At 40.3% G+C, this 11258-nt stretch overlaps 1 protein-coding gene across 4 annotated transcripts in view; it reads left to right on the top strand.

Annotated features, from left to right (window-relative positions):
• The first annotated feature begins 159 nt into the window (after window positions 1-159).
• SENP2 (SUMO specific peptidase 2) overlaps window positions 160-11258 on the top strand; it is a 69553-nt gene continuing 58454 nt past the window's right edge. For all 4 annotated transcript variants that reach the window (XR_014026489.1, XR_014026490.1, XM_081328142.1 and 1 more), the window contains exons 1-6: window positions 160-653; window positions 2652-2707; window positions 5669-5778; window positions 6528-6603; window positions 7220-7295; window positions 9108-9264. Coding sequence is in view for 2 of the 4 variants with exons in the window: in XM_081328142.1 (XP_081184268.1) it covers window positions 544-653; window positions 2652-2707; window positions 5669-5778; window positions 6528-6603; window positions 7220-7295; window positions 9108-9264 (585 nt within the window). In the remaining 2 variants the exon portion in view is untranslated. The remainder of the gene's footprint in view (window positions 654-2651; window positions 2708-5668; window positions 5779-6527; window positions 6604-7219; window positions 7296-9107; window positions 9265-11258) is intronic.

Below are 11258 nucleotides of genomic sequence, written 5' to 3'. Positions count from 1 at the left end.
TGTTGATTTTATGCTGTTTTATTGGTTGTAGGCCGCCCGTTTATTAATAAATGAACGAGTGAGTCAAAGCGAGCAGGATCGGATCTTGCTTAACCTACGATTCCGCTCTGAGCATTAGTCGCCCGGAAGAAAAGACAATTTACAAGACATGGATTACGTTAAACCAATGTTTAATCATGTCATGTCAAATAATAGCTTAATGCACATAAAAGACTCATAAACCACAAATCAGAAAATCAGAGTTGGGAAACCCAAGACGAGTTATACTGAAACCAGAATGCGTTTGGTTTTGGTCTAGGACTCTCGGAAGTCACGCTGAGGGTGCCGGATTGCTTGCCTGATGTCGGCGAAGTAAACCGAAACGAAGCTCCGTCCGAACTGCCAGAACGAGGCCAATCGGGAGTCGAGCTATCCCGGCTGCGCGGACCGAGGGGAATGTTTCAAAAGGGCCTCTCTTCATCTCGGTGATAAGGGAAGGGCTTTCATTATCTTGGGCGCGTCATCCGTGACGTAGTTCCGGCCTGGCCGTGGAGGCTGAGGCCTATGTACAAGTGGGTCTGTGAGACTCTGCGTTCTTGGCTATTCTCACCTTCCTCTTGTCACCGGGATGTGGAGCCTGCTTTCCCTCGAGCGCGGAAGAGACGGTATCACAGGTGAGAGAGCACGAAATCATTTCAGGGCTGTAGGCTAGTCCGGGCAATCGAAAAGCTTCCCGGAACAAGGTAAAGGCAAAATACTTCCAGGATGCCGCTCAGAAGATTTGGTAGACTTTGGCGTGAATCGAGATAGAGACTCAACGTAAACGGAAAAGGATCTGAACGCCTCCTGCATGATAGCCCGAGCTAAAGTGGGCGTCACGTCAGCTCCCTTCAGCCTTGACTTCCTGGGTCTTCCCTTCCTCTCGACTCATTCACATTTCCTTCATACGTTTGTTTTGCAATTATTTATTTCTACCCCGCTTTCTTTAATTGTATAAAGAACTCAAGGTGGCGGAAATACCTAATACTCTTCTACCCTCTCCCAAGTCACCCAGCTGGCTTTGATGCCTGAGCCGCGACTACACCTGTCAGTCTCCTGGTTTCTACCCTGATGCCTTAACGATTAAGGCTTAATCACTAGACCAGGGTTCTTCAAACTTGGCCTTTTTATGGCTTGTGGACCTCAACTCCCAGAATTCCTCAGCCAGGTCCACAAGTCATAAAAGGGCTAAATTTGAAGACCCCCTGCACTAGACCAAACTGGTTCTTAGATCCTTATTAAAATTCCCTCTTTGTGGATAGATTCGCAAAATTGGGAAATTCTGGCCGGATGGTGAGGTCCCCAAACAGAGAGACCGGTAGCATCTTTTCCAGCTAACAATTTTATTAAAAGGCGTACATGTTTATAAGCTGCAACTCACTTTATCAAATGCATAGAATTACTAAACTGAGGTAAGATTTAAATTGGGATGAGGTTGTGGAGAGAGAAGGAAGGAAAGACATGTTTATGTGGATTCAGGATGGCCTCATCCCTGTGGAACATTCCACCACTGGAGAACTGCTCCCATCATTTTGGCCTCCTATAGGGGTATTATATGAAACGGAGATGAGCACCGGCCCCTAGAGTTGGAAACGACTAGCACGCATGTGCGGGGGAACCTTTACCTTTACCTTTAGGGGTATTAAAACTTGGCTTGGGGCGCTCACCACTGGAAGTAGTTAATGGTGATAAGAGGACCTCTTTGTCCGTTGTCTCTTAATTTTTGATTTTACATACTTTTTTACATTTTAATCTGCAAAGTATTAATATATTATTTTATGAATATCATAGATCATCTAAGATGGCGGCGCCTGGAATGGCTGCGGCTGCATTGGCTCTTGAAGGCGAATAGTTTTGGGAGGGATAGTAAGGGCTATAGGCCACATGATCAGGAAGATTTTAATGTGTTTGAGCAACATGGTGAAACTAAGGTAACATACGACCGACAATCTTTGCTGGCCTGGCGAGTTTCTAGTTGTTTTGGAACTGCTGGTGAGACCGTTAAAAGTCGTTGGCGCTGTTTGAATTTGTTCTACCAGCAGCAAGATCTGACTGCTGGCCTAGTGATGGATTGTATTGCAAATCAGGGCTGTTTCCAGAGGAGGCAGAGGAGGAGAGGACCTGGAGCTTATGGAGCGAAGGAACTGGATGAGGCTGTTGGCAGGCCCAGAGGAAGAGAGAAAGGCTTTTGGAGGAGTTGGTGGCGGCGGCAGCGTGCTCCAGGGGTGAAAAGAAGCAAGGCCTCTTTAAGGAAAAGGTGGAAGAGTCAGGATCAGAAAGAATACAAGCTAACTTGAGGGCTAATCCACATGGAGCCCCATTTCCATCTCTCCTGTTTGCCATCGTTCACTCCCTAGAGACTAAAATGGACAATGTGAAATTTGAGCAGGCCCCGAACAAGGAGTATATATTGGAGGTGGTGACCCTTTGAGAGCTGTATGCAACGAAATTTCATTTTGATGTATGCCGATTGGTGTACATTCAAAGTGACAATAAAATTATCATTATATAATGTCCCAGTTATTGATGTAGATAATTTTTAAAAATAATATGAGCATTTAATTTATAGTTATGTGAACCAGTTCTTTAGTCAGCAGTACTCTACCTTAAACAGATTTATTTTTTCTCCTTAGTTCTCAGTCCTATGTAGAAGAGCCTGATCAGGAGCAAGCAAAAAGACGAAAACTTGGTAATGTCTACTTTCTGTGATGTTTCTCATGACTGAAATATAACTTCATAAATATTTGAAAGGATTTTATTCTAAATTGTGATAATTAACAATTACAAAAAATGTTTTGACCTAAAAGTAAGAATGTTCAGCTCATTAAACTTATTGATGCCTAATCAACTTAGAAATGTTTCAAACTTAGAACATTTCCTGAATGCTTGCAACAGTGCTATAACACTTTTGGAAATATGTAAACAGTTTTGAACTTGAAACAGCTAATTTATTAACATCTAAAGCCAAAGGCTGCTTTACTGCATATAAGAAACATTGCTATACAATCAGCTCGGGAGGAGACACGAGGCTGGTTCCAAGCAGTGATATCTGCTTCTTTGAGCGAGGGTGTCTTTCCCGCCGCCTTGAAGGAAGCGGTGGTGAGACCCCTTCTCAAGAAGCCTGCCCTGGATCCAGCTATTTTGAATAACTATTGTCCAGTCTCCAATCTTCGCTTTTTAGCGAAGGTTGTTGAGAGTGTGGTGGCGCATCAGCTTCCTCTGTTCCTGGAGGAAACTGATTATCTTGACCCGTACAGCATGGAGACGGCATTGGTCGCGCTGATGAATGATCTCTGGGGGGCTCGGGACAGGGTTTGTTCCTCTGTCCTAGTCCTATTAGATCTCTCAGCGGCTTTTGATACCATCGACCATGGTATCCTGCTGCGACGTCTCAGGGGGTTGGGAGTGGGGGCCACTGTTTTGCAGTGGTTCTCCTACCTCTTGGGCCGTTCGCAGTCGGTGGTGACGGGAGGGCAGAGGTCCGCCCCGAGGTCTCTCGTTTGTGGAGTTCCTCAGGGGTCGGTCCTCTCTCCCCTCCTGTTCAATATCTATATGAAGCTGCTGGGTGAGATCATTCGTGGTTTTGGGGTGGGGTATCGTCAGTACGCCGATGATACCCAACTTTTTCTTTCCACCCCAAACCAACTCAGTGATGCCCTCGCCGTGATGTCCCGTTGCCTGGAGGCGTTTCAGGTTTGGATGGGGATAAATAGGCTCAGACTCAATCCTGCCAAGACTGAGTGGCTGTGCGTACAGGCATCTCGAGTGAACCATTCTATTCCATCTTTAATGATGGGGGGTGAGGTGTTACCCCCCCCGTCGATAGGGCTCGCAACTTGGGTGTCCTCCTGGATTCGCGGCTCAGCCTTGAAGATCATATAGGAGCCGTGACCAGGGGGGCTTTTGCCCAGGTTCGCCTGGTGCGCCAGTTGCGGCCCTATCTGGACCGAGATGCCTTGCACACGGTCACTCATGCGCTTGTGACCTCCCGGTTAGACTACTGCAACGCTCTCTACATGGGGCTGCCCTTGAGGACCACTCGGAGGCTTCAACTGGTGCAGAATGCAGCCGCGCGAGTTGTGATGGGGGCCTCCCGATACTCCCATATAACACCTCTGCTCCGTGAGCTGCATTGGCTTCCGGTTGCCCTCCGGGTGAGATTCAAGGTGCTGGTGATGACCTATAAAGCCCTAAATGGCTTGGGTCCGGGATATTTGAGGGAACACCTGCTGCCGGCATCAAGTTCCCTTCGTCCTGTGTGCTCCCACAGGGAGGGCCTTCTCAGGGTGCCACCAGCAAAGGATTGTCGGCGGGCAACACCCAGGGGGAGGGCCTTCTCTGTGGGTGCGCCTGCCCTTTGGAACCAGTTACCCGTAGAGCTTAGGACTGCCCCTGATTTTCGTTAGTTCCGCCGGGACCTGAAGACCTGGCTCTTTGAGCTTTCCGGCCAGGACTGAGGATTTTTTAACTTATTGTAATTGGGTTTTTAATCAGAGATATATGGGTTTAGATTTTAATCAAGGAAAATTTAATCTATTTTAATTGCTATTAATTTTTGTATTGTAATGTTTTAATTGCCTTGTGAACCGCCCTGGGTCCTATGGGAGAAGGGCGGTATATAAGTTTAATAAATATAAATATATAAATATAAATATAGGAAAGTGATACATAATTTAATTAGAACAAAAAGTAAATTTATTAAAAATAATATGGGGAGGTTGTCTTATCTGGTATATGGAAGGGGAATGGGGGAACGGGGGAGTAAAGTGTTGAATTACTATAAAGCAATACAATAAAAAGGCATCTAGTGAAGTAACACCAGATTGGAAGTGTAGGATTGATGCAACCAGAAATATTTTAAGAAAAGTGAGGTTAAATCCCTCTTTCTCTGAATGTGAACAGAGCAACTTGTCATTTTTAGGAAAAGACAAGCCTGTTCTAAAACGGGCAAGTATCTGCTAGTCCAAATCCTTAGTGGAGGACTTTTGACAATAAGCAGCAGCAGCCATTGCTCATGATTTAATTTTGATTTAATTTTTGAAGATTCCCACAGTTAAGATATTTTTTGTATAACTGTAGGTGAGGTAGATTTAATAAAAAGACAGTAATCACTTCAGTATTTTGAATCATTTTGGGAATCTGGTGTTATATATGTACCATGAATGAATAAATAAAATGAATATCACCTTTGAACCAAGATAGAAAACAATCTCCCCCCCCAAAAACAAAACAAAACACAGTACTTTAAATAGATTGTAGAATGTTAGAATAAAAGAACAGGAAGGGAACTTACTTTCATAAATATATCTCTTAAGTCAATACAATGTTTATAAACAGGAAAATGCTAAATGTTATCATATCAGATACATCCTGCCAGTACAATAAGACAAGTCAATGACATCGCCCTGTGTATGTTTTTGGGTCTCAAAGGTTGCTGCAGACATTGCTGGACCTACCTATGAATTTTGGTAAATGTAAGAATAATATTCAGAATAAAAAAACGCTGCATGAATTTTATTCCAAATATTATTCTTACATTTGCCAAAGTTGAATTAAATGAACTCGGGAGTCATTTTGTTTACAAATATGATGTTTTGCTTTGAAAGTCAGCATTTCTGACTATAAGCTTAATACTTTTAACTTTTTCCAGATATTTTTGGTATATTCACTCAAGGAATTGTCAGTCTGATTAAGCTACCATCCCACTTAACAGCTAAATATTTTCAAGTTGGAGATCAATATGCTGAAACTACAAAAGAGGTTTGTGTGCCTTTTGAGAAGATTAAAAATAAATTGCAAACATTTTGTTTGCAAATTAAATTCTTGGGTCTGTGATCTTTTGTCTTCTAGAATAGCAGCATGATTAAATTAAATAAGAGAGAGAATGGAATGTATCATATCCAGAAGTTGGAAGTTATTCAAGCTAACATATATATTTTCTTCAGTTCACCCCAGTAAAAATAGTTGGGCTGAGAAATAGAGGCCCAATTTCACCAAGTGAACTTCTGTATCTGGGAATTGATGTCAGCCTTGTGACCTCAGTCTTAGCTTTACTATCTTAATTACCTCTGCCTTATTTCACAAGCAGCAAAGCAAATTCTGGGCAAAGGTATCTTCTTCTGTTTCCTCTTGCTTCTTTAGAATAAATAGAGAAAGCAAACAAGTACTCTTCTTGCTGATCCTTAAGACTGACTATAGAGCTGCTGAATGAATGCATGAGAAATGAACAGTACTGAATGGGAAAAAGCTTTCATTAAGAGTTGAACAGGAAAGCAACATTCTTCCATATGTAATGCTTTTTGGTGGCAGCTCAGAAAGTATTGGTCTACATTACCTGGTAAAGCAAGTGTGCTATTCTTCTAGAGAATGAATTAGTGGATCTTAAGGGGAGAAGTCCCTGATGGCCCTATTAATGGCACCTATATAGTTTAAGACCACTAAGATTTTGTGGCTGAGGGCCTTTGTTCATTTGATATAAGTGGAGTAACACTAATACAAATATTTTCAAGTTTTTCCCAAATGCTTCTGATGCCTTGGCTGATAAGCAGATGCAACCTAACTGTGAGATGCAGATGTGTAACTTTGGTAAGTCAATAGATACTCAGGCTATATTTTAGATCCTGTTATTCTAATGGGTGTATTCATTTTCCTTTGCAATAGTTGTAATTATTTTTGTTTGGTGAAGTACTTAACTCTTATATGGCATATTATAAATTAAACAATATGTTGATTTTGATTAAGAAGAAGCTCATGTTATAATTCCTTTAAATTAGTTCGTGCTATTATTTTACTTGCACTAAGATGTAATTTACTCTTATAGATTGTAGGCCATTGCTTATAGGTATTGGGTCTACACTGAATGTTCTTAAATAGTTATGGACATTTCTTTTACCACTTCTTTCCCATATGTGCTTTATATATACTGAGCTTTTCCAGTTCTTCCATGCTGTAGTATGTATCCCTTATATTTTTTGTTTTTAGATCAGTTGATGAAAAGTGTTCTAGAATGCTGCAGTTTCCTTATAAGGCAGTGGATTGCATCATAAATATTCCCAGTCAATACATCTGCCATTGAGGATGAGTTTTGCTATGTGTTTGATATGGCAGACTTGAATAATTCTTTGGAGTAGAGCCATGTAAGATTAAAATGTACTGTTGTTTTGGAATTAGTTGTGATGAATATGACTTATCTTTTCCATAGATAAAAAAACAAGTTATGGTACCCGTATTCATCCAGATGTAGCATCTGACTCTCGTATTCCAGTGAGTTATATGAGGTAAAACGTTTAATTTTTGCTGGTGGCCAACAGACAATGAAATTCTTAGAACACAGGGCCATTACAGTACTCCCCTTTGGAGTTTTTTCTCTGTCTATTCTAACATAAATAATTAGTGTTGAACCTAGCATTATACAAAAATGTGGCATATTACAAAATACAGAATAATAGAGTTGGAAGGGTCCTTGGAGATCTTATACTCTAACCCCTGCTCAAGCAGGAGACCCTGTATCGTTCCAGACAAATGGCTGTCTAATCTCTTCTTAAAAACCTCTAGTAATGGAGTACTCACAACTTCTGCCGTTTCACTGATTAATTGTTTCTTATTGACAGGAAATTTGTCCTTAATTCTAGATTGGTTCTCTCTTCATTAAGCTCCCATCCATTACTCCTTATCTTGCCCTCAGGTGCTTTGGAGAATAGGTTTATCCCCTCCTCTCTGTGACAGCCGATTAAATTATTGGAAGACTACCATGTCACCCCTAGTCCTTCTCTTCATCAGATTAGATATTCCCAGTTCCTGCAACCGTTCACCACACAGTTTAGCCTCTAGTCCCCTAATCATCTTTGTTGCTCTTCTCTGCACTCTTTCTAGAGTATCAGGCTCTTTTGTATTATGATGGCCAAAACTGGACACAGTATTTCAAGTATGGACTTACTGGTGCCATTGGTATATTGCCAATAATATACCCGTGCCATTGGTATATTGCTAATAATATACTAGTATATCATTTCTTTCATTCCTGAAATTAGTATTGCAGTTTAGAAAACACTTTCTAACCAGCTACCTAAATACTTACTTTTCATAGGGATTGATAGTAATCTCAAGCATTTTGCACTCATTGAACTGCAACCTTGTTCTAATTTAATGTGTGATGATTGTTTTAAAAATGAGAAGAAGGGCATCTGGCCAGTAAATGCTCAGCTCCATTCAGTCATCCTGAAAGGGTCATACAAAGAAAATATATGCCCTTGATGCCTATATGGCATTTGCAGCAGATATTTTCTCTTTACACCCTGATAGAGAAACTTCTGCTGCTGCCTAGATTGAACTCTCAACCTTCTGAGTGGAAGGTGTACATCTTCATCTCTAGGCTACTGTGCTACTTGGATATGGAGGGGTGTATGTGTGTGTGTGTGTGTATGTATGTATGTATGTATGTATGCAAACAACCCAAGCAATGAATATAGCCAATACATCTCCTATTTTCCCAATAACAACAACTCTGTGAGGTGGGCTGGATTGAGAGAGAGTGATTGGCCAAAGACAGCTAGCTGGCTTTCAGGGCTAAGGCAGGACTTGAACTCAGTCTCCTGGTCTTTAGCCTGGTGCATTTATGTGGCTTTATCCTCATCCTCAATTTAGGATGCAAGGAGAATTAATGTATACTCTTACAAAATATGCTTTGTTGAACATTGTACATGAGACATAAACTTGCCTTGCAGGAAGTTTTCATTTATCGATACAGATTAAATACTACAGGAAATTTGCTTCTAAATTGTATAGAATTCAACTTCAACTCTTTGTGCATTTGGCTATTTAACATTACATGAACTTAAATAAATTGAATAATCAGGGAAATGTGTGAAATCTCAGGAAGGTTAGCTATAATTAATTATGCTTTCTCCGACATTTTTTTATGTGCAAAATACCAGTAGCTTGAATTATTGTGACTTAAATAATATACATAAGAATAATTCTTCTTTAGCAACCCTCAAATATGTACCTTTTTCAAAATGACATGATGTTATCCAAATAGAAATGCAGATTTCAGCAGTGTATTTCATTTTGATATTATTTTTTTCTATCAGAGATGACTTTACTTCCAAAAACAGTAACAAGAAAAGTCATCATGTGCTTCAAGAGGATTTGCGGCCATGGAGGCATCTTACTCGCAGACATTCATTAGAAGCTTCTTGTTTAGAGCCTGGAAGGTATCAAAGGAAACCTCATTATACAGTGGATGAGGCAAGTCTGCAGATGTATAAAATTGCATTTTAAATCGTCCTTCATAGCAGATTACTACAAAATATTTGAATATGGAACTTGATTCAGTAATGTGAAAGCAGTTTGTTTCAGGCAGAATGTATGTTAAATCGATTGAATTATATTAAAATTTATAGCTTCTATGTTCAGTATAAGAATTGGAAGAATATATATGTAATACTTATTCCATGTAGAATTTTGATTGAAGCCAAGACATTCCCATCTCATGTCCAACCACTGATAAACTAATATTTCTTGCCATGATAAAGTATTTTATACTTTGTTTTTCTTGGATTTGGACTCTCATTTTTGTAAGTGTGATTTTGGGCCACTCATTTTTGTAACTGATTTTGTGTGTGGGGGGGAGGGGTGTATGAGTATGTTCCAAGTGGATCAATTTGGATCTTTGAGAGAAGCTGCTGACATTCTGTTCATGCCTAGCGGTGAATCCATAATTATATCGGCAGTATTAATACTGTGGAGCTCATTTAAGGAAATAGTCCAATTTAATCTTTTACATGTGTGCTTTTTTGTACACATATGTGCACGGACACTAATGCAGGTACACTCGGAAGTACATACATTTGCTAAATCTTTTTGATTAAGGCTAGTCTAGATGGTTGATACTTTCTTAACATATTAATTGCTTATTGCAACCAACTATGTCAAATTTATACGGCAATAAATATTTAGGAACTTTTAACAGTGTTGTGCAATCAGTGTTAAATTTTTATATTATTTATTTGTTACATTTATATCCTTTTTATATCCACCTTTATTTTGCCTAATTCAAAGTGGCATATATAATACTCACTCCTATTTTCCCTGCACCAACAGTCTTGCAAAGTAGGCTAGACCAAAAGAGAACAACTTGCACAAAATAATTTTTTGTTCTTGCTTAAGTAAATCGGTTATTACTTAATCAGATTTAGGCATTTATTTTCAGGACTCATAAGACAGTGCTTTTCCATTGGCTAGTGAACAATTACCTTTTTCCAATCTTCTAGCCATTTGTTATTACAAATTTTAACTATCGTTTTCTATTGATGCCTTGAACATCCACCATTAGTTCCCCTCTTACAATAACGTCTGATAGGTGAGGACATTTAGTAGGTGCTGCCTGTCTGACAGGCAGAATCAACGATGGTGTCTTAGATGCCTAAGCCCTGGGCCATATCAGCATTTTATAAATTGCACTCAGAAATACATTGCAATTCAGCTCCCAAAGTAGTGGTGTGACATAGCAGTATCATGATTAGTGAACAAGGGCTTCTACAGAGCAAATTGTAGTATTTTCAGGCATGTATCTTCAGTGCAACTGGCATAGCAGCCAAAGTTGAATAGAGATCCTCCTGGCTTTGATTTCCTTGCTCCTCAAGCAGGAGCCATGAGTCCAGGAGAAACCCATCTGTAAGCTTGTTGTATCTGGGGAAGCACAATCCTCAAGAGTGTAAAATATGTTACAGTCCTAGCATGAGAGGTTTTTTTTAAAAAAATTATATCCACTGTATCTTGTTTGAATTGATTCCTAGCTTCCCCCCCCCCCCCAGTCAGACTCTTGACATTTACCAGACCTCAGGACAGGACTTTTGTATCCGTCATTGGGCTTTGGTAATAATGTATCAGATCTACAGGGTTGTTGTCCTGACTCCCATTTTTCCCCACTACAAGAGGATAAGGATAGTTTAGTTCCATACACCCAAGTCTCTTTACTAGCAGCCATTCCAATTTCCATCCCATGCCCAAGTCTGCAGATAGATAACCTGAATCCAGATAATCTGTTTCCTCCAAAACCCTCTGTAATTGTGGTCCCATTGACTACAGTATAGGCTAGATCCAGTTCCCAGACCTCTCCCTAGCCTCGGCAACTAGCCAGAGAGCCAATATACAGGTGGCAGAACTGAGTTTGGAGACATCTCTGTTCACTTCCTCAGCATTCAGGGGCTCAAGGTAATCAAGATTTAGTCATCCCCTCT

This window comes from Vipera berus (genome assembly GCF_964194415.1).
Source record: "Vipera berus genome assembly, chromosome: 5".
NCBI classification, from domain to species: domain Eukaryota; kingdom Metazoa; phylum Chordata; class Lepidosauria; order Squamata; family Viperidae; genus Vipera; species Vipera berus.
This window is presented reverse-complemented; position numbering and strand designations above follow the sequence as displayed.